This window comes from Emys orbicularis, chromosome 1 (genome assembly GCF_028017835.1).
Source record: "Emys orbicularis isolate rEmyOrb1 chromosome 1, rEmyOrb1.hap1, whole genome shotgun sequence".
NCBI classification, from domain to species: Eukaryota; Metazoa; Chordata; order Testudines; family Emydidae; genus Emys; species Emys orbicularis.
The window spans coordinates 329,879,274-329,907,151 of NC_088683.1; the positions used below are offsets into that span (position 1 = coordinate 329,879,274).

Below are 27,878 nucleotides of genomic sequence, written 5' to 3' on the forward strand. Positions count from 1 at the left end.
AGTATTTAGCTGGCTTTTTCGGACTGGCACTTGCAGATTGCAGACAGGGCAGGCCTACACTACAGCCGGGATCGACGCTCTGAGATTTATCCACGGGCGGTTGATTTAGCGGGTCTAGTAAAGACCTGTCAAATCGACAGCAGATCGCTCTCCAGTCGAGTTTCTCTTGTTGAGTAGACCCCGCAGTAACTCGACCTAAGGTACGTAGCGTAGGTCGACTTACCACGGTAGTGTAGACATAGCCTCACTCAGCTGCAAGAGCAGCTACTTTCCTACTTTGATAGAAACAGACATCATTGTTGGAAGTTGTTTAGATTTGAAATATTATATTTAAACATTTTAATATTCTCAACTGATTCTCAACAATCAGACCTGTTTGCTGAAAGTGAGGGGTGTCCCTTTAAAATTTCAGCTGCAGGTTGTCAGCTGATTCTCAAGTACCAGTTTCAAAACCCACTTACAGAATATAGGGACCATTACTTGAAAATTGAGAGAACAGTTTTAATTAAATGTTGTTTTAAAGAGGTATTTTACAAAATAACTTCAACTGTGCAGGAAACCTCTCCTCCATTGGGTCAGGGTATTAACAAGGTGTGGCAGCAAACAAGACCAGAAGAGACAGCCTGCAATTGCAGTAGGGAAAATGACCAAGAGCTATGTTAAGATATTGTACTTTACAATTGTGACATTATTAGGAACAGAAGAGCTATTTTGAAAGCTTCTAAAATTGTTTGCTTTTCGCTCTCCTTTCACTATTTTCAATTAAGTTTCTTGAAAGTGTTTTGTATATTCCATCTACTGGCTACATAGCAGTATTTAACAAAAATCTACCTCTACAATGTGCTATTACATACAATCTTCCCAAGGTGTGTGATTCTAGTGTCTAAGCAAACATATTTTAGTACGGCAAGGACTATTTAATGGGAACTGGTTTTCAAATATTTAATAGAACACTGAAAACCACAGTGAGAAACCAAAGAGGTAAAATTCTATACTTGGACTTTGTTTCTGCCATACATTCAAATTATATCTTCACTTTTTAGGGATAAAGTGCAGTTTGCTAAAACATTTTGGGCTTTATATTATACTTTGTGAAATTTCTATGGAACTTCTCAGATTATTTAAAAGTTGTAAAATGTTTCCCATTTTAAGTTCTTCAGTTTTCTACCACATATACATTTCCAAAACATTCAACTTTTGAAATGAAATTTTCTAAGTTTTGTCTGCCTGAAGCTTTTTTATTATTATTAATAATAATTATTATTATTAAATAGTTTTTTGAAAAACCATTCATCCATTTCTAAGTCATGGGCTAGTGAAAAAAATTACTCTTTCTCATTGTGAAAAAATTCGAAGCATGTATTCTGCCTGGGCAACAACAAAACAATCTGAACTTGAAATCTACCATATAAGCAGCAGTCTTCAAATGAGAATAAACTCTAGAATTTTTTTTTAAAAATTACTCCATAATATTTACCTGCATAATAGAACTTTTCATTAAATTGTAACTAATGTGCAACTTATTTTCAGTGGGATTTTTGCCTGACTTGAGAATTACAGAATTGGGCCCTTAACACCAATTCATCAATTTACAAGCAATATAAAGAATGCAGGGGAAGACATAACATGATCATGTTTGCTCAAACTAATATTTATTTCATTCTGAAGAAACCAAAAGAATATTAGTATGCATCTGGAGTCCAATAAGAGAAGAATTACAGCTGTTTGAGAGTCTTTCAATCAGTAACAGAAAAAACTTAAAATACTTGTCTTCAACAAAAATAGAGAATATTTGCTTGGAATAACAACATATCACCACAAATAAAAGGCACTAACTTGGTGTTGAGCATTTGAATCTCTCCAAGTTTAAATACCTTGTGGTTTTCTTTTACATCATTCACATTCTTATTTAACATCTAAACAAAGGGAATCAAAAGATAATGGAGCTTTATAGGCCTAGGTTACCAAATCCAGAAATCAGTAGTAACTGAAAGTTGTTGCCATCACGTGACTTCCCGAAGGCCTATATGAAATAAGACTGTTTTGCAGTCCAATTAGTGAACAGATATGCACACCACAAGACACATCATCAATATATGAATCAACTGGGTCTCCTGTTGGCAAGTCTGAGATTCTCATGATTTAATAGATATAGAAACCAAACCATACTCTCACCCCTAGATGGAGTGTCTTTCTGCAGAGCAGAAGGGGGAAGTTTGTGCTGCAAATTTCAGTGCTTTCAATCTGCCTCTTTCCCCAAGCACTACATTCACTTTATTTGTGTAAACTTTATTTCACATTGCACCACAATAGTCTCTCCTTCTGCACCCTCACAATTCTAAAAAACATATGTATACTAGTCCATGAAACACTTACCTCTTAGATAGATAGCACTCAAACATTTTCACGGGACATCTAGCAGGATTTGATGTGTTTTCAATTTGTTCAAACACTGGCTCATCATCTTCATGTTTCCTTTTTCCAGTAGTAATTTTATCTTTAAAAAGGAAAAAACCCACCTAAGCCCAAACTTGAAAACATTAGGTAATTTCATTTTTATATTTAACATAATAGATTAGGGTGAACAAAAGTACAACCCAGAATACTGGAGATGCAGCCCATAGACAAGGTTCCAACATTTGACATGGAGGCTACTTGGATCAAGATGGAACATTTAATGCAGGGACCTTGTAGTCGCTGCAGACCACACATTCATATTAAAGATCCAGTAGCTACAAGCTGCTCAGTTTTATGCAAATGAGATACAGTCCTCAGGCTCCTGGCAAGGTGCCAAAGTGGCCATCAGTTGGGCAAACTTTGGATGCCTCTGTAATACTTATTTTGAAACCGATAATAATACCTTCACTATCCGCGCCACATAGGGAAGAAACTTGATATCGAAGACAAGCTTTGCTGTCCATTGTTCGAGGATTTTTTTTCCACTGTCTAAAAACGGTGCCAAAGGAAAGTCTTAAGTGCTGCTCCACTGTTTTCAGGCCAAAATACTTAGTGTTAAAGTAGAACAGTGTATTCAGAAGAGCAAATGGAGAGTGTGATCCTAGCTGTTTTATCCTCCAAAGATAATCTTCTTCAACTCGAGAGAATATTGACCCTTCCGGGGGGGGAAAAAATGTATTAGAGAAAATACGAGGCAAACAACCCACATTTAAAAGAATCAGCAACTTCTATCAACGGCAAAAATCAAACAAAATGTTCAATATTCAATGGAAAACTGCCCACATCCCTAAGAGGAGAAATTGAAACCCACTGATTCAGGAAGAGAAAACGGCAATTTCCACATAAGCAAGACACACAAGCAACACTTTTTTTGTTGAACTATTTCAACAGGATTCTTAAATTGTCACTCTCATAACTGATGCCACTTCATAATAAAGTGAAGGTCAGAGAAAGTGACCAACCTTGGGTCCTTTCATAAAAAAACTCTGGTTTTGGGTTGGGTTTTTGAGTTTTTTGGCACATGTAAGGGCCCCTGACTGACTCTCTCAATTTTCTGATCGCAGCTAGAAGTCTCATCCAGAAAAGACTCCTGTATCACTTTAGGTGGAGAAGTCAGCTAGGGCAGCAGTTGCTACCTAAAGAGGCTACAGCAGACCTAAGATCACTGGAGGAAAGGGAGAAAAGAAAAGTGCACCTGCCTCCTTCTCACGGGTTTGCGGTAGAAAAATTCTAGTGCGACTTGACAGCCCACAATCTCAAGAGGGAAGAAAGGAGAGGGGCTGGGAAATAGCACTTTTACCCCTTCCTCTATTCCCCAAAAAGAGAGATAGGGAGAGAAACAACCCTATACTCCAGAAATGGGGGACAGTTGGGGAGGTCTGGGAAGGAAAAATTGTGACTGCCCCCATCCAACTGGAAGCAGGGGCAACCTTGAAAATAAGACTATAAACAGCCAGCTTCAAAGAGAGATGGGGAAGAGTGCTGTGGGAGTGTGGAGTACAGCAGGGAACACAAGAATTACAGAAACTGGTCTTGTGTGCTCAGCTCCCTGAGGGCACGTCTTCACTACCCGCCGGATCGGCGGGTAGCAATCGGTCTATCGGGGATCGACTTATCGCGTCTAGTGAAGACGCGATAAAATCGATCCCTGATGGCTCTACCATCGACTCCGGAAATCCACCGCGGCAAGAGGCGGTAGCGGAGTCGACGGCGGCGCGGCAGCGGTCGACTTGCCGCCGTCCTCACAGCCAGGTAAGTCGACCTAAAATACGCCACTTCAGCTACGCTATTCACGTAGCTGAAGTTGCGTATCTTAGGTCGACCCCCCGCTGTAGTGTAGACCTAGCCTGAGTGATGCTGTTAGCTGGACCACTGAGCTTGTCTCTCCTGGCAGCACTCTGATATACTGGGTGAGAGGGCAGAGGAGACTAGAAAGGAGTTCCTCTCCTACCTCATATTTCCCCCCCACACCCTCCGAGACTCACCACAGGAGATCTGCCCACTCCTGCTGAGACTGAGAGGTTATGGGGTTAGGTGCATCACAGTAACCAAAGTGCCTAACTTCGCAGCCCCACTGAGCACCCTACAATGCTCTTCACACATACCAAACTCTCTCCCATCTTTTTTCAGAGGTGGGTTGTTTCTCCTCTTATTCTCAGGGCTGCTCCAGCTTCAAAGGGGGAGTGATGACCACAAATGCTCCTTCACATCCCCCAAGAGCTACCTCTCCCATTCCTGGGGTGGGGAACGATGGGGTTTGTTTCACCCCCTATATTCTGAAAAGGACCCGGATACCTTTGGGCAGAGAGGAGGCAGCACAAGTGATGCCGCCTAGACCTTCTGGTCGCTCCTCTGTTGGGTGTGCATGGCTAGTGCGGGTGTTCCTCCCCTAAACTGTACCAGATGTCTTACAGGAGTGAAGGGATACAGGTTCACCTTTCCCTGCCACTTCCTAAGTTGTCTTAGTGCTGCTACATCTTCTTTGCAGAGCTCTGCTCAGTAGGCTGGCCTCGTCCCCTGCAATGACTGGGGGGGTGGGTAGCAGGGGCCAGGTAGGCAAGGTGAATGACACCTACCGTTTTATTTATTTGTTTTAATGTTATCAATCACCATCACAAGGCACAAAATATTTGTTTGTGTATATCTGCATGCTTAAGAGTACAGAACTGTTAACAGAAGATTGTACATGACAAAAAAGAAAATTACCATCTGGAAGTATGCTTGGTTGCCAACTTTTAAGGATTTTATTTAATTCCTGCTCAAATGTCTCGTAGCTTGGATTAATAAATATATTGTCTTTTCGATTGCTTCCATACAAATACTAAAAACAAGAAAAACAAAGAATATTTACTGTGTTGGGAGAATTAGTGACAAAACAACGTATGTTATGAGCCAGCATTTCTTCTCACAAAACAATGAAATTTTCTAATAGTTTAGCAGTTGTAGGCTGGCTGTAAAACAAAGTAGTGTAGCATTTAAGTCACATAACATCTAATATTGGGTACAACAAAATTAAAGAGAAAAGTATTGGAGAAAATATTAAAGATAAAAATATTGGTTTAATTAGAAGCCTAATTCACATCAATGAAAAGGATTTTTTTTAAAGAATCTCTAAAAAACAAAGTATTTAGTTATGGCACCAACACTTATTTTTCATTTCCAACTAGGTCTTCAGAGTAGATACATTTTTAGCAGGACTACATTTTAAATGCAAAGTGTGATTATTGACAACAATACAAATGACAGAATTACCTTTACTTCTAATACAGAGCAAAGAAAAATATTTACTCATGGTAATGATATGCAGCATTACAAGAAAATGATATGCAGCATTACAAGAAATGCTTGTTAGCCAGGCATTACAAGAAAGCCTTGGAAACAAGCAGGGAGAACTGTAAGTCCTAGCACAGTCAAGGAATTATGATGTGATTGGAATAACAGAGGCTTGGTGGGATAAATCACATGACTGGAGTACTGTCATGGATGGATATAAACTGTTCAGGAAGGATAGGCAGGGCAGAAAAGGTGGAGGAGTTGCATTGTACGTAAGACAGCAGTATGACTGCTCAGAGCTCCAGTATGAAACTGCAGAAAAACCTGAGTCTCTCTGGATTAAGTTTAGAAGTGTGAGCAACAAGAGTGATGTCGTGGTGGGAGTCTGCTATAGACCACCAGACCAGGGAGATAAGGTGTACAAGGGTTTCTTCAAGCAATTAACAGAAGTTACTAGATCACAGGCCCTGGTTCTCATGGGGGACTTCAATCATCCCAATATCTGTTGGGAGAGTAATACAGCAGTGCACAGACAATCCAGGAAGTTTTTGGAAAGTGTAGGGGACAATTTCCAGGTGCAAGTGCTGGAGGAACCAACTGGGGGCAGAGCTCTTCTTGACCTGTTGCTCACAAACAGGGAAGAATTAGTAGGGGAAGCAAAAGTGGATGGGAACCTGGGAGGCAGTGACCATGAGGTGGTCAAGTTCAGGATCCTGACACAAGGAAGAAAGGAGAGCAGCAGAATAAGGACCCTGGACTTCAGAAAAGCAGACTTTGACTCCCTCAGGGAACTGATGGGCAGAATCCCCTGGGAGAATAACATGAGGGGGAAAGGAGTCCAGGAGAGCTGGCTGTATTTTAAAGAATCCTTATTGAGGTTGCAGGAACAAACCATCCCGATGTGTAGAAAGAACAGTAAATATGACAGGTGACCAGCTTGGCTTAACAGTGAAATCCTTGCTGATCTTAAACACAAAGAAGAAGCTTCCAAGAAGTGGAAGATAGTACAAATGACCAGGGAGGAGTATAAAAATATTGCTCAGGCATGCAGGAGTGAAATCAGGAAGGCCAAATCACACTTGGAGTTGCAGCTAGCAAGGAATGATAAGAGTAAGAAGAAGGGTTTCTACAGGAATGTTAGCAGCAAGAAGGTGATCAAGGAAAGTGTGGGCCCCTTATTGAATGGGGGAGGATGTGGAAAAAGCTAATGTACTCAATGCTTTTTTTGCCTCTGTCTTCACGAACAAGGTCAGCTCCCAGACTACTGCACTGGGCAGCACAGTATGGGAAGGAGGTGACCAGCCCTCTCTGGAGAAAGAAGTGGTTCAGGACTATTTAGAAAAGCTGGACGAGCACAAGTCCATGGGGCCGGATGCACTGCATCTGAGGGTGCTAAAGGAGTTGCAGATGTGATTGTAGAGCCATTGACTCATGGCGATCGGGGGAGATCCCGGATGACTGGAAAAAGGCTAATGTAGTGCCCATCTTTAAAAAAGGGAAGGAGGATCCGGGGAACTACAGGCCAGTCAGCCTCATCTCAGTCCCTGGAAAAATCATGGAGCAGGTCCTCAAGGAATCAATTTTGAAGCACTTAGAGGAGAGGAAAGTGATCAGGAACAGTCAGCATGGATTCACCAAGGGCAAATCATGCCTGACTAACCTAATTGCCTTCTATGAGGAGATAACTGGCTCTGTGGATCAGGGAAAAGCAGTGGACGTGTTATTCCTTGACTTTAGCAAAGCTTTTGATACAGTCTCTCACAGTATTCTTACCAGCAAGTTAAGGAAATATGGGCTGGATGAATGGACTATAAGATGGAGAGAAAGCTGGCTAGATTGTCGGGCTCAACGGGTAGTGATCAATGGCTCCATGTCTAGTTGGCAGCCGGTATCAAGCGGAGTGTCCCAAGGGTCGGTCCTGGGGCGGGTTTTGTTCAATATCTTCAATAATGATCTGGAGGATGGCGTGGATTGCACTCTCAGCAAGTTTGCAGATGACACTAAACTGGGAGGAGTGGTAGACACGCTGGAGGGTAGGGATAGGATACAGAGGGACCTAGACAAATTAGAGGATTGGGCCAAAAGAAATCTGATGAGGTTCAACAAGGACAAGTGCAGAGTCCTGTACTTAGGACGGAAGAATCCCATGCACTGCTACAGACTAGGGACCGAGTGGCTAGGCAGCAGTTCTGCAGAAAAGGACCCAGGGGTTACAGTGGATGAGAAGCTGGATATGAATCGACAGTGTGCCCTTGTTGCCAAGAAGGCTAACGGCATTTTGGGCTGTATAAGTAGGGGCATTGCCAGCAGATTGAGGAATGTGATCATTCCCCTCTATTCGGCATTGGTGAGGCCTCATCTGGAGTACTGTGTCCAGTTTTGGGCCCCACACTACTAGAAGGATGTGGAAAAATTGGAAAGAGTTTAGCGGTGGGCAACAAAAATGATTAGGGGGCTGGAGCACATGACTTATGAGGAGAGGTTGAGGGAACTGAGATTATTTAGTCTGCAGAAGAGAAGAATGAGAGGGGATTTGATAGCTGCTTTCAACTACCTGAAAGGGGGTTCCAAAGAGGGTGGATCTAGACCAGGGATAGGCAACCTATGGCACAGGTGCCAAAGGCGGCACACGAGCTGATTTTCAGTGGCACTCACTCTGCCCGGGTCCTGGCCAACGGTCCGGGGGGCTCTGCATTTTAATTTAATTTTAAATGAAGCTTCTTAAACATTTTAAAAACCTTATTTACTTTACATACAACAATAGTTTAGTTATATATTATAGACTTATAGAAAGAGACCTTCTGAAAACAGTAAAATGTATTACTGGCACACGAAGCCTTAAATTAGAGTGAATATATGAAGACTCAGCACACCGCCTCTGAAAGGTTGCCGACCTCTGAACTAGACTGTTCTCAGAGGTAGCAGATGACAGAACAAGGGGTAATGGTCTCAAGTTGCAGTGGGGGAGGTTTAGGTTGGATATTAGGAAAAACTTTTTCACTAGGAGGGTGGTGAAGAACTGGAATGGGTTACCTAGGGAGATGGTGGAATCTCCTTCCTTAGAGGTTTTTAAGGTCAGGCTTGACAAAGCCCTGGGTGGGATGATTTAGTTGGGGATTGGTCCTGCTTTGAGCAGGGGGTTGGACTAGATGACCTCCTGAGGTCCCTTCCAACCCTGATATTCTATGCTTCTATGATTCTAAAACTGGTAGACTGTGCAAGGCGCCTGAATATTCTGCAGTCTAATGTCTAATTATCTTAATCTTACAGACAGAAGTGGTTGCTCTTTTGAACACTGACCAAGAATTAATTATGAGGGCTATACTAGTATTAGACATTATCCTCTCTGGAGACATTTCTAAGAAATGGAGTATTGGCTTCTTAAAACTTCCACTTAAATATTATCTTAGTGAAAACAAGCCTGTTGCTAGTGAATACAATAAAACATGTGCTCACTTCTGGAAATGGCTTCTATTTCTGTACACATCCTTGAAATAACATTAAACACAGCACTCATTTGTATTAAGCAGAAGTTCAGCATATCTTGACTACCTTATCTTTGCACTTAGTTTTATAATAAGGAAAAATGAATCTGTACACTTTCTTTGAAGTCTTAAGTTTCTGAATACACGGTACCTTAGTTCAGAGAATTGATTTGGAATGGATACATTTACAAAAATGCTTTCTTGAAAACTTAAAACGCTTACAAATATTTTCAATACTGCAGATATGCAATTTTGAATTTATTACAATTCTAAATCAGATAATGCAACAAGTCTGTATAAGAAATCTCAAGAGGATCCCTCCACTTATTTTTTTCCTTGTTTTGGTTAACACATTTACCTGGTCTTGAACGTATTGATGCTTTTTTCCAAGTGTCCCTTTAAAAAAAATATTCTTATGTGCTTTCAAAATATATCAATGTCAGAAAAACGAATACAAGTAAGGTTTCTACACAACCCCCATTATGCTCAAAGCCTGTATCGAACAGAGAATAAGGCTCATCACTGCAGCACTATCTAGTCCCAACAACGATGGTAATTCTATTGGGGGAGAAGAAATGTTCTCTGTCCTTCCCTCTGCCTTCCCCAACAACCTGTCGGACAGTATTAGTACAAGTTACTAAAACACTGCTGATTAGATTTAGATCCATGGGAATTTCCACTGTATCTGAATGAAGGCTTAATACTGTTCTCAATTCATTAGTTTTTTTTTTGCCTGCCTTGATAATTTCTCAGCTTTCTTCCTCAATATAAATGTTACTCCTTTGATCTGAAAAGAGCATACATTTCTTAATTTTCTGTAATATACTGATCTCTCAATTTAGTTTTCCTCCATAGAGTACTTATCTGGTTTATTTGAATATACAAGTCTGAGGGGTTTTTTTCATATTAATTTTGTTTTATTACTAGCAAAATCCTTTAACAACTAATATCTGACATAAGCCTTCCTAGCTTATCAAAGCCCCTTCTGCTTAAGCCCTTTAACAGTTTTCCTGGAAGTTATATTTATTCTCCATTCCATGGATTCCAGTCTAGGGCTGTCTGCTGGGAGGAAGGGATGTAATGACCTAAGAAGTGAGTTGGGTTTTGTTTCACATAGGGACAATGGGATCAAATTTAGTACATTGTCACTTAAAAATATTCCCAGTGCTAGGCCCCAGGAGAAAGTCTGAACCTGCTTCTGCTTGTAGGGAAGGGGGAAAGGCACATGAGGATACTTCCTTAAAATGCACAAAATCTGGCATTAGCAAGATGTGTACTTGCTGTCACCCTGACTGCTCATGTGTGTATAGCCTCTAATCCCCAACTCATTTTTGTCTTTGTGGACTTTTAGCTCTTCAGTGCAGTGACCAAGTCTTCCTATGTATTTGAATAGCATCTACCACAACTGGGCCCTAAATCCCACTGGGACCTATGGGCACTATCCCAATTGAAATATGAAACACAAATACAAACAATAGTTGCAATGGCATGATCAATAAAGAATGCTACTCCAATGTCACAATATATTATTTTTGTATTAGGGTTCCTGATATTCATATCCATGCAAGACAAAGCAATAACTATAAACTTAAAATTAAATATATGCCTAATATTTGCAACAGAAAAATAGGCAGGGTAGAAGAGATAAAAGAACAATTTGGAGAGAGTACAACTATTGGGAGAGCACTGTTTTATAAGCAGATGGCTTCTTTTTTCAGTACTGTATATCTGATTTTAAAAAAATTTAATAAGGAGTTCTGATGTCAGAGTGATAGAAGATCATGCAAGGACAGTGGTGGAAAGCTACCTGAGATTAAACTACATTTTCTTAAAAACGTTGTATATTTTGCCAAATAAAGGATGTTGTCTTTTCCTCGTGATTGATATTTGGAAAGTTATCAGCTAGCTCCCACTAGAAACTAAATAGTTGGAGAAGAATTTCTTAAAATATTTTTGATTGTTTAAGGGATTCGTTATTTGATTTCAGTCCCTTCCCTTAACAATAAGAAAGATTAGCTAGGGTGATAGCTGGTTAAAGAAGAGCTGGTGCTCTATATTAGACACATATATAAATGATGTTGGACTGACTGAAATTTTCAGCCTTATCATTTTCAGCTCGGAATTTAGAATGTTTAAACTACAGGCTGCTTTCTGCACCACAAACAGAAAATAAAATTGAGATGCCCCTCTACTTCAAAGATAAAAGTTATGGAACACCTTCTTTATCTAAGAATCTAATGGTCTTTTACTGTCTTTATCTGCAATGGAATTATAGTGGCTCTTTTCTGATATGAAGTATGAAAGAATTTTAAATCACTTTGTATAACTATTAAACCTTTTTACATTCCACAAACTAAGGCAGGCTAATAGTGCTCAGTATTCAGCAAAGGCAGCTCTGCCCAATAAGCATTCCACCACACAGCTGTCCCCTCCATCCACTAACGAATAAATTAGTCATCATTATCAATGTTGCTTCCACAGTTTGTGAAAATAGTCATTTTCTGTGTAGATACAGTTAGTTAACTGTTTCATTCTGCTTGATCATTAAATCATCTTAGGCAATCTACACAAATTGCAACATTTGAAAAATTGTTTTTGTCAGACACAAGTGAATGTAAGGCAACTCATTCCTTACCTTCATTTAGCACAAGGTTTAAAAGTATCATGTTGTACCACCTTTCTTTCAAATTTCCAGATGTATTTGCAGTTCATCATCAAAACACACACCTTTCCATTATGTAATTTATATGATCTCTCTGCATTCCAAATTAACACAGCTCCTATGTTCATAATGCCTCCTAGCCACTTATCAACCAATAAATCCATATTTTCTTATCCCCAATTCTTTCATTAAAGCATATATCAGAGTCAAATCATCAGCTCCATAGTCTACTGCATCTTCTAGATTACTAACCTCCTGAATCCCAAGACACAGATAATAGATGCTGTCAGGTGTATAGTTCTCTCCATTCGGTCTTCGAATTTCATTGACAAAACGTGACAAGCCATAGTTTAGCTCAGCTACAGTATGCGATAGCAGATCTTCCTTTAATTTCACAGATTTTGCTGTAAAATAAAGATAAAACAAATATAACATTACACAACAACATTAACATTATTTGCTATGGGAGGGGAAATGGTTTAGATCAGAAGTTCCCAACCTTTTTTTTTTTTTTTTTTCCTGAGGCCCCCCGAACATACTATCAAAACTCCATGGCCCACCTGTGCCACAATAACTGGTTTGCTGCATATAAAAGCCAGGGCCAGCGTTAGGGGGTGGCAAGCAGGGCAACTGCCTGGGGCCCCATGCCACGGGGCCCCCCATAAATTACATTGCTCAGGCTTCAGCTTCATCCCCGAGTGGCGGGGCTCAGGGACCTGGGCTTCAGCCCCATACCGTGGGGCGTCAACTTTTCGCCCTGGGTCCGAGGGAGTCTAATGCTGGCCCTGCTTGGAGGCCCCCCTGAAACCTGCTCGAGGTCCCCTAGGGGGCCCTGGACCCCTGGTTGAAAACTACTGGTTTAGACATTCTCTGCGCAGATTAATAAGTGAGTTCCAGTGTTGTACCTGATATATTTGACCTAAATTACGCAGCAAAGCCACCAGATTCAAGGCTATGTTAATTGACTACACTACACTGTGCCATGATGGGAAGATTATTACCCACCGTGGAGAATTTACTGTCATGCCAGGCTGAGGAAAAGGTGGAGTAAGACAGTAGCCCAAGGTATTAATTCAAATACAGGGAGTGGGGGAGGGAGGTTTCAGAAAGAATGGCTGCATTTCTGGTGTCTATGGCTGTGCTAAAGCACATGACAGACTAGCAGAAGAGGAGATTAGTGGCCCCAGGGGCCAAGGTAAATGCTGATACCAGAAGAGCCTTGCAGGAAGGGCAGCTGCATTCCATAGCTCCGAAGCCCACTTGAGCAGAGCCCCACAAACAGGTCGAGGTTAGAAGCTCTGCACTGCCAACTCCGTCCCCAGCTGAAGACCTCTTACGATGTGAACTCTGGGGCTGGCTAAGAGATAAGGAGAACCAGGGGGCTGCTAGAAAACCAAGGGGCCACAATAAATGCTGACAACTAGAGTAGTCAATCCTGTTTCATACCAAGAGCACAAGACCCAGGACTCAGAATCTACTGCAGAAGGTGTCTTTAGGAAAAGCCATGTTTGTGGGAACTTGGAAAAAGAGTTAAGCAGCTATTTTCAGAAATAAATAATTCTGTTGTACACAGGTTTTGATTAAAACTTGAAAACAGTAGTTAATATTTTATATTAAGAATTAGTTTATAAAAGGTGAAGAGTTCATGAAAATATAAAAGTTCTTATAAAAAATTAAAATGAATTACAAATATGTGGGCAATACTTACTTGATTTCAGTTCCTCTAATACTGGCAGATCTTCATCTAGACTCCTAGTTTTTACCCAGTGTTTCCACGCATTTACACCATATGCATATTTGAAAGGAAAACTACACTCTGAATTCTCAGAGCTATCATCATGAGACTGGTATTCTGACACTGCTTTTCTCTTCACTCCCTGTCATTGAAATAAATCTGTAAATATTACTGCTTATTAAACTGATCTAACTTACAGTCAGTAATATTACCCTTATCTAAAAACATAGAAACTAAGCAAACTATAACGAACTGCCAGCCAGATTTTGAATTATAAAACGGAAGTAGCAATATTTGTTTCATTCAGCTAGAGTCAATAGGTGGGTCCTTATACTGAAGACGCTTCCAAAAACAGTTCTACCTGTGCTGACTCAGGTACTTCTAAGACACCTAACAAAGTGGTATCTAAGATAGATGAAGTTAGATGGACTTTTTTTTATTATAAAGAAAGTGTTACATTAGTGAATCACACTAAGAAACACACACTCCTGGCACCACAGTTCACAGAGTAAGATTATAGATTAATTTTCAAGTCCTCATTTTGCAAATATGCAAATCAGGAAGTTAGAGGTGCAACTAAAAGCTGAGTCCATCATTCATTTTGCAAACTGCACCCAAAAACAGGGAGGCTAGACCTGACCCCTTTTGAAAATATACTAAATACTGAAAGACCAATTCCAGCTTGTGCAGGACCCACATTTAAATTTAGTAAGCAAAATATAAAGAAGGTTTCAGAAACCCTAATATTAATAGAATTTTCTTCATCATTTAAAAAAAAATGCTATGAAACAGTTTGCTACACTACAGTTTGTGCTGGTGCCTGTGTGCCACAAGTGGAAACTGACTGGAAACAGACTATGAACAGACTATGAACAAAAGAATCTGGGCAATCTATTTTCAGTGCCTAAACTGAGTGAAGTGCAAAAACGGATCTGAAGAGCATAAACAACGAAAGCCAATGATCAGGATGTTACTAGTAGCATACATGTAAGGACATTTCTTTAGGAGTATTTATTAATGTTACACACTCTGTTTCAGTTATTTTGCACACTAAGAGTAGGAATGTCAGGTAAAGTAGTGCATCTTTATTAAACTTATGGACTTAGAGAAAAGGATGCCAAATCTTACATAGTTAGAAGTCTGAGGATTTTCCTTCTATAGACTGGCGATAATTGGCGTATATGACATCTTTCCCCATAAAAGGAAGCTGGTGCTATTTCTTTAGTAATGTTTTTGCAATATTCTTCCAAATCTCTCCCTCCAAAAAGTGGATTTAATGCTCATAATGCATTTCCCCATTTCCCCCCAAATGTCTCATTTTATAGCTTTTTGATATTGACAGGTATAGGCATGGAACAATTCTGAGGTACCATCCCAAAATCTCTAGGACGGGAGTTAAAACATGTGACAGTGCATCTATAGGGTAGGCTCAAAGAACAGCATCAATAACAGTGACTATTTGCCTGGCAAATCACCAAAGTGTGTGCCATATATAAGGCTGTTCAGAAAAGAGGAAGTCACTCACCTTGTGCAGGAACGATTGTTCTTCGAGATGTGTCCCCCTCTGGGTGCTCCACTGTAGGTGCGCTTGAGTCCCTGTGCTGCAGATTGGAGAACTCTGATAGCAGCGTTCACTCAGCCTGCACATACGCTGTCCCCCGCCTCATGCTCTGCTACGAGGCTAACCAGCGTGCATGGGTGAACTCCCCTCCGTTCCTTCGCTACTGCAGAGTTCCTGACAAGAACTCCGAAATACAGGGGAGGAGGGTGGGTTGTGGAGCACCCATAGAGACACCCCTCTCGAAGAACCATCATTAGTTATTGCACAAGGGGAGTAACTTCCTCTTCTTCTCTGAGTAGTGTTCCCAAGGATGCTCCACTGTAGGTGAATCCCCAACGGGAGGCTGGGGCTTCGGAGTCTAGTCTGTTATGGATGACAATACTGCGGAGCTAAAGATAGCGTCAGAAGCAGAGTCCCCAGTAATCGCATAGTGCTCTGCGAAGGTAGATGCAGATGCCCAGGTTGCTGCTCTACAGATTTCCAAGATAGGTACATTCTTGAGGAAGGTGACAGAGGAGGAAACAGACATGGGGAGTGTGTGCGGATTCCAGATGGAGGTATTACATTGAGAACCTCATAGCAGTGTTTGATACAGTTTGAGACCCATTTGGAGAGTCTCTGGGCCAATATTGGTGCACCTTTAGACCTTCGCAATAAAAAGGAAGAGCTTAGGAGACTTCCTAAAGGCCTTTGTCCTGTCCAGATAAAAGGCCAGGGCTCTCCTAACGTTTAGCGTGTGCAGAATAGGCTCCCTGTTATCACGGTGAGGTTTAGGGTAAACAGTCAGGTAGTGAGTCGGTTTATGTGAAAAGACGAGGTCACCTTGGGAATGAACTTAGGGTGCGGTCTTGCCAAGGTGATTGCCGCCAGAAAGGCTGTCTTCAGCTACAGATATGTGAGCGAAAAAGTAGCCATGGGGGTCAAAGGGCGGTCTAGTTAGGCTTTTTAGTACTAGATTTAGGTCCCATGTTGGGATAGGATGTCTGGGTTGGGGGAAAAGATTTACTATACCCCGAAGAATCATTTTGCGGTTGGGTGTGAGAGCCCTCTACTTGTTGATGGAAGGCTGCTATGGCCGCTAGGTGAACTTTGAAATGAGAGCTAGTCCTGATTGCTTGGGAGTCAGTATATGATTTAAGACCACTGGAAGATTAGCAGATATCAGGGAAATTTGCCTGGAATTACACCAGACCTGAAACCTGGTCCACTTTTGCAGGTAAGTATGACTGGTAGACTGTTTTCTACTGTAACAACACTTCCTGTACCTCCTCAGAGCAGGATCTTTCTATGTGCTGGAACCATGAAGGAGCTAGGCCTTGAGTCGGAGTATCTGCAGATTGGGATGAAGAGTGTGTCCTTTGTTCTGTGAGAGGAGACATGGAGTGGGTTGGAGAGAGATCAGAGGGCATGTCACCAGTTGTGACAGGTAAGGGTACAAACATGTGTCTTGGCCAGATGGGAGCAGTCACTATGATGTTTGCTCTTTTTATTTTTAACAGGACTTTCAACAGTAAGGGGAATGGGGGAAAGATGTAGAGAAGGTCCCTGTTCCACAGAAGAAGGAAAGCATCCCCCAAAGAGTGTCCTATTCCTGCCCTAGAGTAATGTGGACATTGTTCAGGTAAGTGGTGAACAAGTCTGTAGTTGGTCTCCTCCACCTCCTGAACAGTATGTGCAGTATTGCTGAGTTTATCTCCCATTTGTGGTCATGTGGGAACTTGCGACTGAGACGGTCCACTATCAAGTTTTGTACTCCTGGAAGGTAGGCTGCGATAGTGTGATTCTGTGGGAAATGCACCGGTTCCATAGCTTTAGTGCTTCCACGCAAATGGAGGATGATCTGGCGCCTCCATGTCGATTTATGTAGTACATACATGTGGTGTTGTCTGTCAAGACTCTTGTGTGTGTACCCTTGATTAGTGGAAGGAAGTGGGTGCTGGCATTCCTGACCAGTCTAAGTTCGAGGAGGTTGATGTGAAGAGACATTTCCATGGATGACCACTTGCCCTGTCTGGTAAGATTGTTGACATGTGTGCCCCATCCTCTGAGGGATGCATCAGTGGTGAGGAGTAATGATGGGAGTTTGCGAGAAAGGGATCCCTGTGCAGACATTTGCTAAGTCCTTCCACCAGTCCAGGGAGTGTTAGAATTTGGTGGGCAGTGATAAAGGTTTGTCTAGTCTATCTTTGTTCGGCGTGTAGACAGAGCTGAACCACATCTGGAGGCACCTCATGTGAATTCTGACATGAGGTATCATGGATGCGCCAGTCACCCTATATCCCAGAAGGTGGAGGCAGTGTCTGACTGATATTTGAGGGCTGATCTGTACTGTCTCTATGAGTGTGACCAGTGTGTGCAACCTGTGCTGTGGCAGGAGCGCCCTCGCCTGTAATGAGTCAAGATTGGCTCCTATGAACTCTAAGTGCTATACAGGGAATGAACGTTGATTTTTGGACATTGATCTGGAGACCCAGTTCCGTGAACAAGTCTACAGCGGTTTGGGTAACCTGGTGGGCCTTGTTGAAGGAGCAGGCTCTGAGGAGACAATCGTCCAGATAGGGATAGATCATAATCCCCTGAAAGCATAGGTGAGCCGCCACTACGGAGAAGACGTTGGAGAATACTCGCGAAGCCGATGAGAGGCTAAAGGGGAGTACTCTCTATTGGTAATGGTCCTGGCCCAGTGTAAGGCTATGTCTACACTAGCACTTTTGTTGTTATAACTTATGTCGCTCAGGGGTGTGGTTTAATTATGTCGATGGAAGAGCATAGAGCAGGTACACGGGATATCTTATAGCAGTGCAGCTACATTGGTACAGCTGTGCCATTGTAAGCTCTCTAGTATAGACATAGCCTAAATCTGAGAAATCGTCTGTGGGAAGGTAGGATCGATATTTGGAAATTGGTTTTCAGCTCTCGACCTGCAGGATGCCTATCTCCCTGTTCGAAAGATGGAATGATCACTGCTAGTGTGACCATCCTGAATTTTTGAGCTTTCACAAATTTATTCAGTGCTTTGAGGCCCAGTATGGGTCTCCCACCTCCCCTCTTCTTGGGTATCAGGAAATAATAAGAGTAGAAACCTTTGCTTTGTAGATCTAGAGGTATAGGTTCTATGGCTCCTAGATGGAGGAGATCTATTTCTTGTCGTAATAAACTCTTGCGAGAAAGGTCCCTGAAGAGGGACAGGGAAGGGTGCTGGGGGAAGGTGACATGGACAGAGTACCCATTATGGATGATTTCCAGGATCCTTTGGTCAGATGTTATTCATTCCCAATTGTTGTGGAACGAAGCAAGGTGGTATCCAGGTGTGTGTGATGGGTAGCTCAGTTGCAGTTGGTGTTGAGGGGAGAGGTCTGTCGGTGCCCCAACCAAGATGTCAAAGCTGATGTTTTGAGGTGGATGTTTGTGACAAGGAAGACTGTGGCCTGATGGTTTACATTTGGAAAATCTGGATTTTTCCTTTGAGGCTCATAATAGTGTTGAGTTGGAAAATGTGGAGTGCGGGATTTATGCCTGAGGCTGCAGGTTCATGGCTGTTTTCTTTGACCCATAGTCCTTACATGTTAAGAAAGAGACGCTAAAGAAAGCTCTACAACTAAGAGAAAAGTATTAACTAACTACTGAAGTGCTAAGAGAGAGATAATCTGAAGAATGGACTGATAATAGCTCCATCTCTAGCCAGGGTTGTTGAGAAGGAACTGAGAGGAGTTGGCCCGTGAGTGTTGCTTAGCCTCATGGCAGAGCATGGGGTGGGGGACAGTGCATGTGCGGGCCAAATGGACACTGCTACCAAAGTTCTCCAATCGGCAGTGCAGGGATGCAAGCATACCTGGAGTGGAGCACCCATAGGGATACTATTCAAAGGAGAAGGCTAGGAAAAGAGCAACCCAAATACTGCACCGTCTTAAAAAGAGAGCAAGCAAACAATATCAATGGTCCCATATGATTTACAAGATACACAGGGACTTTTGCTAAATTCTTCTCCCATGCACACATGGACAACACAGTCTTAGTTTTGCACTTCATGAGTTTAGCCAAAAAAAAAAAAAATCTGTGCAAAACATACTGTGCATCTGCCAAGAACAATTTTTGACAAATCTTAACTGCTAATCAAAACCAATTTTCACCAGAACACTCAAAGGCACTTCTCATCGAGGGCTTTTTTGATCCAAACTTCAGCTTTTCTATACCCAATCATTGTCTTTAGAACTGTTAAATGCAGCAGCATTTTTTAAAAAATATATCATGCTTTCAAAAAATAGGGAAAATATTTTCCCCCTGACTCACACTCAAAATCATCAGAACTGTTTCCGCTCAGATTTTCAACAACCAAAAATCAAACTTGGTCAGCCCTCAAACCTGGAAAATTTCAGAGTGGAAACAAAGTCTGGGAAAATTTTGAGCGATTGAAAAATACTTATAATCATTACTAATAGTGGCTGCTCCAGTAAGCTAATACATTTATATAATTGGCTGAGCAAAGTAAAGCTCTACGCTCAATGGAAGTTCTTGGAGGGTCAGTAAGTTTGGCCACCCCTGATTTAGTGTTTCCACTTTACAAATAGGGGAACTGAGGCAGCAGTAAAGTGATTTGTACAAGGCTATACAAGTCAGTGGCAAAGATGGGATTAAACCCCAGAAATTAACTGGCAACCACTCTCCTACTCACTCTGCCTGATGACAAATCTGGAGTAAGTATTATACTGAATTAATTGCAAGGCACTGAATTAATTTTACCACTTGAACAAATGTACTATTTCATTCCAAAGCAAGTAGACATATTAATATTTTAATTAGCAATAACTTCAGTTCTCAGAGTGATCTAAAATTTAGTCAACCTGCAGTGTACAAAGTTTTTTTGTATTTGAATCACATGATCTATTACCTTCTTTTTGGATCGAGGTCTTGGCTGTTCCTCATATTCTTCCCCAAAGACAGGAGGCAGCAAAAATTCATTTTCTGTATCAAGCTCCTCAGCCGCTGCAAATATATTAGAAACTTAAGTTTCATAAAACTTTTGAAAGATTACATGGTCCAAGGTTATGAGTTACATAAATTTGCACTGATACAAGGAGTCTATTAGAGTACACAGATGATAATGTTCTGCTGACATTTGTTGCAGTACCAAGTGTAGGATTTCAGAAGAGGCAATTCACTCTGTTTTGGTATTTTATATGAAATACCAATTTCAAAAGCAATTTAATGATGAAGAAAAATTTTCAAGTGGTCTGTTACAACACTAATATGGTGTAAGCCTACTAACGGTGATATATAACCTATCGCATAAATCTCTCTCTGCATCAGATGACTGGCAGATAGCTAACGCAACGCCTATTTTTTAAAACTGCTCCAGAGATGATCCTGGCAATTACAAGCCAGCAAGTCTAACTTTAGTACAAGGCAAACTGGTTGAAATTATAGTAAAGAACAGATTTATCAGACACACAGATGAATTAAAAGTAGGCAGTCATGGGATAAAAGGGAAATTCCTCTCATGGATCAGTAACTAGTAAAAAGACAGGAAACCAAGGGCAGGAATAACTGGTCAGTTTTCATAGAAGAGAGAGGTAATAGCAAGGTTCCCCAAAGATCTGTACTGGGACAAGTGCTGTTCAACAATTACCCTTTCACATAACACAAGAACCAGGGTTCACCTGCTGAAATTAATAGGCAACAGGTTTAAAACAAACACAAGGAAGTACTTCTTCACATAACACAGTCAAGTTGTGGAACTCACTGCTAGAAGATGTTTTGAAGGTCAAAAGTGTAACAGGGTTAAAAAAAGAATTAGATATGTTCATGGAGGAAAGTGCCATCAATGGCTATTAGCCAAAATGGTCAGGGATGCAACCCTATGCTCTGGACATCCCTAAAATCTCAGATTGCCAGAAGCTGGGATTGGACAATGGGGTATGGATCACTTGATAAACTGCCCTGTTCCATTCATTACCTCTAAAGCAAGTGGCACCGGTCCGTTGGAAGACAGGATACTGGGGTAGGTGGACCACTGGTCTCACCCAGTATGGCCATTCTTCTATTTTATTAAGAGAGGCACATAACACATCCGTTTGCAGTTTTTCTTTCACCTATGCAACCTATGATCCCATTGTGTGAATTAGCAAGTAATGGTATTTCTACACAGCAACTAGACACCTGCGGCTGGCCCACGCCAGCTGACTCAGGCTCACAGGGCTCAAGCTGTGGGGTATCTAGTTGCTGTGTAGACATACACTTAGTGAATAAACAGTAGAAAACAAACAAATTAGGGTGACGTTACAAAATGTACTTTGTTCATTTATTTTTGTTTATAACAAAATGTAAAGTTAACATTACTAAGTCTTAGATTGCCTTTTTGGAGCAGGCACAGTCTTTTTTTCTGTGTTTGTAAAGCACCTAACACAATGGGATCTGGTCTATAACTAGGGCTCCTAGTAGCGATGGTAATACAAATTATTAATTATAATTATAAGGTAAGGCTCCAATACTACATCTCTGATTAACCCCTGAGAAGTGGAAAGAAGCCACCAATTTTTGATCAGGACACACAGCAAAACGAAGACAGACTGGATTTAAAGCTGCAGGCTGTAAACTTTATTGACTTTTAATAGTAAAAGGAGGCTGACTTCCCCTTTAACTACCAAACACTGTCTGAGTTCAGAGTGGGGCTGAATGGCCTTATGCCACACATCCAAGGAAAGGATTACTCAGCTGTTCAGTCACTGATATTCTTTAAGATGTGTAGTCCAAATCACATTCCACAGCTTGCGATTGCGGGGGCAGTGCATGTGCCAGAAAACTTTCTAGCCCACAGCGTCTGAGTGGCAGTGCATGCACCCTTACACTCTAAAGCATTCCAGTGAGGAACCTGGAGCCACCTCATCACCCTCAGTTCCTTCACCACCTTCAGAGCTCAGGGTTTGGGGAATTCCGAAGTAGTAACAGCGGGTGGGTTGTGGAATACATATACAGACTACATATCTCAAAGAAAATCAGTACTGTACAGGTAAGTAACCTTTTTTATTTTGATAGTCCGTTAATTCCACAGCTGGTGACTTCCAAACAGTAGTCCTTACAGTCCTGTCAAATCTGGCATCATCCCTGGTCACCTACACCAGTGTGTAATGCTTCATAAATGTGTGGACAGATGACCACTCTGCTGCTCTGCAGATGTCACTGATGGGAAGGCACACCAAAGAAGCCACTGATAGAGACTGTATATGGAGGAACGCACTAACACTTTGTATGGAAGTAGCATCCTTGCGAGTCAAAAGCATGATTTGATGCTCCAGCCAGATAGTCTCTGGGTGGGTACTGCTTGACCCATAACCCTTTCCCTATAAGCAAAAGAGGAGTCTGGGTGATTTCTGGAAGGGCTTGACCCTGTCCAAGTAATATAGCAGCACCCTTTGCATGTCCAGTATGTGCAAACTCTGTTCTGCTCTCCCTGCATGAGGCTTCAGGAAGAACACAGGTAGGCTGATCGTCTCACTGATGTGGAATTCCAATGCTACTTTTGGCAGGAATCTTGGGTGGGGCTTCATTGTCCCCTCATCCTTATATATGATGGTATCTGGAGGGTCCCACCATTAATGCCTGAGTCTCTCCAACCCTTCTGGCTGATGTGATTGCCAACTTTTATGGTGAGATTGAGCCACTGGCAACAGGCTCATTGCCCTACAGGGCTTCCATTAGCCTGGAGAGGATCACATTAAGGTCCCATGCTGGGTTTGGGTCCTTAAGTGGTGGAAAGAGTCTAGAGATGCCTTTCAGGAATCTCTTTGCTATTGGGTGTAAGAATACAAAGGAATGGTCAATCAACAGATGGATGGCCAGCTGATATGGCCACTAGGTGCACCCGCCAGGAGCCTTAAGAAACACTCACTTGCTTTAATTGACTCCAGTGTATCCTGGATGCTTGCCTGAACAGGGGGAATATGGTACCCGTGGGCCCAGCTGGAGAATCTCATCCATTTCAAAAGATAAGTCGTCCTTGTTAACTCCTACATGCTGTTTATCATACCTCCTGCACCTCCGGCAAGCAGGACCTCTCTGCTTGAGTCAACCAGAAAGCATCCACATGGTTAGATAGAGAGAGTGGAGGTTTGGTTGCAGCATCTCATCTCCATTCTGAGCCAGAAGATCTGGGACTACTGGAAGCATGACTGGGGGTGGTATGGAGAGGTTGAGCAGGTCTGAGTACAAGGTGTGTCTTCTTGGTCTTGCATCTGGCAATATAGAGGATGTTTCATTTTCATCTTCCGGAATGTGAGCCAGGGTGTGTCCAGAGTCCCTGAGGCAGCCTTAAGAATGCTTTCCCCAAGTCCACTCTCAAAGCCAAATGGTGCACCTACCTTCTTTTGTCTAAGACCTGCTCCTTCCAGGAGCCAGACTATAGCGCTCTATTTGGAAAAGTTTCTTTCGAAGGATGAGGAACTCACTCATACACCCTCCGTCTGCCAAAGCTGAACAACCAACCACCCAAAGAAGCAAGACAGTAAACTTTAAAGGGATGACATACAAAATGATGGGGACTAAATTAGCTATTACCACTCAAGAAAGAGAACTTGGTCATTGTAGATAGTTCTTTGAAAACATCTGCTCAATGTGCAATCGTAGTCAAAAAAGTTAACAGAATGTTAAAAACCAAGGGATAGATAATAAAACAGAGAATATCATCATGCCACTATATAAAGCCATTGTATGCCTGCATTTTGAATACTGAGTGTAGTTCTGGTCGCCCCATCTCAAAAGATATATTAGAATTGGAAATGGTAGAACAAAGAAATGATTAGGGGAATGGAACAGCTTTCATACGAGGAATGGAACAGCTTTCATACAAGGAAAGATTAAAAAAACTGGGACTGTTCAGTTAAGAAAAGAGATGACTAAAGGGGGAAATGAGGTTACATACCTATAACTGGAGGTTCTTCGAGATGTGCGGTTCCTATCTGTATTCCACTGAGGATTATGCGCATGAGCCACAGGCCCAGAGCCAGAGCTTTTCAAAATAGTAGAATCCGTGGGTCTGTGCATGCGCCCTCGTACTGCCTCATGGTTTCGCCCAAGGTGATAAAGGACAGGGCGGAATGACTGCGCCTTCAGTTCCTTCTCCACCAAAAAAATCGACCAGTTTCGCAGCAGAGGGAAAGGAGGGCGAGATTGGAATACAGATAGGAACCACACATCTCAAAGAACCTCCAGTTATAGGTAAGTAACCTCCCCTTCTTCTTCGAGTGATAGTCCCTACTGTATTTCACTGAGAGTGATTAACAAGCAGTACCTAGATAGGAGGAGGTTGCGAGGAAGAAGACAGAACCGTGGAACGGAGGACCGCCACACCAAACAAAGCATCTGCCACAGAATGACTAGAGCAGGGATCGGCAACCTTTGGCACGTGGCTCGCCAGGGTAAGCACCCTGGCGGGCGGCCGGGTTTACTTGTCGCGTCCGCAAGTTCGGCCGATCGCCAGGCCAATGGGGGCGGCGGGAAGCGGCAGCCAGCACATCCCTTGGCCCGTGCCACTTCCCACAGCCCCCATTGGCCTGGAGCAGCGAACCGCGGCCAGTGGGAGCCGCGATCGGTTGAACCTGCAGACGCGGCAGGTAAACAAACCGGCCCGCCAGGGTGCTTACCCTAGCGAGCTGCGTGCCAAAGGTTGCCGATCCCTGGACTAGAGCATAATAAGAAAAGGTATGTACTAAACTCCACATGACCGCTTTACATATGTCCGTAGAGACCACTTTGTAGAGCACGGCCATAGTTGATGATTGCGCTCTCATGGAATGGGCCCCTATCCCACCTGGTTGGGACTGCCCTAACAATTGATAGCGGAGTGTAATGCACCCTGAGACCCACTTTGAGATTCTCTGACTGGAGACGGCCTGCCCCTGAATTCTCTCCGCTATGGCAACAAATAGTCTATGAGACTTCCGGAATGACCTTGGCCTTTGTAGGTAAAAGGCCAGGGCCCTACATGCATCAAGGGAGTGAAGCTGCCATTCCTCCTTTGAGGCTAGCAGTTTAGAAAAGAAGGTAGGCAGATATATAGGTTGGTTGAGGAGGAAGCAGGAAACAACTTTTGGTTGAAATTTGGGGTGCAAGCACAGTGAGACTTTGTCCTTATGGAATGTGATGAAAAGGGGATTTGCCATCTTGGCCCCCAGTTCACCAACCCTTCTTGCAGAGATAATAGCAACAAGGAAAGCGACCTTCATGGAAAGAAGAGAAAGTGAGCAGGAGGCCAGAGGTTCAAAGGGTGAGTTCATCAATGCCATCAGGACTAGACTGAGGTCCCACTGAGGAGTGATAGGCTGAATGGGAGGGTATCTGTGTACAAGGCCCTACCAGAATCTGGGAGTCAAAGGCTGAGTGAAAAACGAATTCTCATCCAGAGGAGGGTGGAAAGCACTGATAACCACTACATGCACCTCAACAGAGCTGAGAGCGAACCCCGAGGCCCTCAGAGACAGAAATAGTCTAAGAGCATTGGGATGCCCATGGCCTCAGTGGCAAGACCCTTCTGGTGGGCCCAGGAAGTGAAACGTATCCATTTAACTTGGTAGGATCACCTCATGAAGTCCTTCCTGCTACTGGAGAGGCCATCTTGCACTGCCGAAGAAAATTCCCATGCTAGCGGAGGTGTCCATCCAAAAACCAAGCTCTCAGGTGAAGCATCTGTGGATCGGGCTGCCTGAGCCTGCCGCTGTGTTGTCTGAGCAGTACCGGGAACCTCAGAAGCGAGAGTGGAGGATGCTTTGACATGCGGAGAAGAGGAAACCAGAACTGGCGATCAGGATGGCCGTTGTCCTCTGACGTGGGAGTTTGTGAAGGATGTGGGGCAGGAGCAGGAGGGGAGGGAAGGTGTAATTGATTCAGTTTGACCAGTCGATGCCCAAGGTGTCACCCTATGAATGGGCGCTGAACCCTCCCCTGAAACAGTACTGGATGTATTTGGTGTTGGTGTGAGAGGCAATCACCAACCATGATGTGCAACTCCCATTTGCTGTTGGTCACAAAGTTCCTGCTGAGAGCATTGGCAATCACATTTTGAGTCCCCAACAATAGGATATAGTATGCAATGCACCACTTCCAGAAGTGTATCGCTTCTGCACACAACGTTGGGGACCTTGTGCCTCCTCACTTGTTTATGTAGCAAATCACAGTGTTGTCATCTGACATAACGAGAACATGACAAGATTAGATGGAAGGTAAAAATACGTGGCATGCCCTATGTACCGCCCGAAATTCTAGGATGTTGATGTGCATCCTGGCTTCCCAAGTGTTCCAAGCTCCTTGCGTCATGTGATATCCCATGTGGGCACCCCAGCCATCGAACGATGCATCCGTTATCATCATACTTGGAGAGGATGGAAGGAAGGGCACTCCAGAGCAAACCTGGAGCAAATCTGTTCACCATCGAAGGGAGGAGATTACTTCTAGTGGAACAGTGAGAACGGTGTTAATGGGTTGGTTCATAGGGGAGCATACTCCCTGCAGTCATAGTTGTAGACAACAAAAGCACAGGTGAGTGAAGGCCATGACATATATGCATGCTGCCATGTGACCGAGGAGGGAAAGACAAGTTCTGGCTGAGACCGGGGGGTTGGATGTCACTGAAGCAATCAGGTCCAGTTCTGTCTGGAACCTGTCCTTCGGCAGATAAGCACTTGCAGAGGTCGCGTCAATGCGTGTGCCAATGAACTCCAGGGACCGTGTATAGGGTGCAAAGTTGATTTTTTAACATTCACACTCACCCCTAGGGAGAAGAGGAGTAGAAGGAGCTGGGATGTCAATTCTCGAGCTTCCCTTCTGGGCCGTGCCACTAGCAGCCAGTCATCCAGGTAGGGGAAGACAAGGACTCCCTGTCATCTGAGATGAGCTGCTACCACAGAGAAAACCTTCACATAGACTTATGGAGCAGTGGTAAGTGCAAATGGGAGAACCCTGTATTGGAAGTGCTGAGAGCCCACCATGAACCTCAGGAACGGTCTGTGGGTTGTATGGATGTCGACGTGGAAGTAGGCATCTTGCATATCAAGAGCTGTAAACCACATGCCTTTTTCTAGAGAGGGAATGATGGCCGCAAGCTTGACCATGCAGAACATTGGCTTGTGAATAGAACGGTTGGGGCATTGGAGATACAGAATTGGTCTCCATCCCCCCTTCTTCTTGGGCACTAGGAAATAACTGGAACAGAACTCTGTGCCTTGAAAGGTTGTGGGCACTGGCTCTACTGCTCCTCTCTGCAAAAGAGAGTCCACCTTAGGGCAAGGATACTGTCGTGAGAGTGGTCCTTGAGACAGGACTGGGGCAGAGGATGTGGTGGAGGTAGCATCATACACTCAATCACATAGCCATGTTGAATGACAACCAGGAACCACTTGTCCACTGTTATTGCGCTTCATGCTGGCAGAAAGAGTTTGAGACTGCCCCCAAATGGGGTGGTTGTCAAGAGTGCTGGTGTGCAAAGTGGTTGATGGTTCTTTAGATGCACTCAGAAATATTGTTTAAAAGAAGATTGAGTATATTGCTCACAGGACTGTCCCCGCGGATGGGATCTTTGTACCTTTGGGCGCTTCTGTGGAGTCTCAAAGACTCGCTGGTGGTAGAACTGGGGAGCTCTGTAGCGTTGTGTAAATGGCAGGCAATAAAATTTGGGCACTGGCGTATAAATGTCTAGTGATCACAGGGTGGCTCTAGAGT

General features: G+C 43.0%; 1 protein-coding gene across 2 annotated transcripts in view; it reads right to left on the reverse strand.

Moving 5' to 3' along the window:
• Nucleotides 1-27,878, reverse strand: part of ZMYM2 (zinc finger MYM-type containing 2) — a 185,168-nt gene that overhangs the window by 1,369 nt on the left and 155,921 nt on the right. For both annotated transcript variants that reach the window (XM_065420814.1, XM_065420807.1), the window contains 6 exons: nt 20,062-20,156; nt 13,586-13,754; nt 12,130-12,281; nt 5,164-5,278; nt 2,861-3,112; nt 2,377-2,497 (listed from right to left, as the gene is read on the reverse strand). In XM_065420814.1, coding sequence (XP_065276886.1) covers nt 2,377-2,497; nt 2,861-3,112; nt 5,164-5,278; nt 12,130-12,281; nt 13,586-13,754; nt 20,062-20,156 — 904 coding nt within the window. The remainder of the gene's footprint in view (nt 1-2,376; nt 2,498-2,860; nt 3,113-5,163; nt 5,279-12,129; nt 12,282-13,585; nt 13,755-20,061; nt 20,157-27,878) is intronic.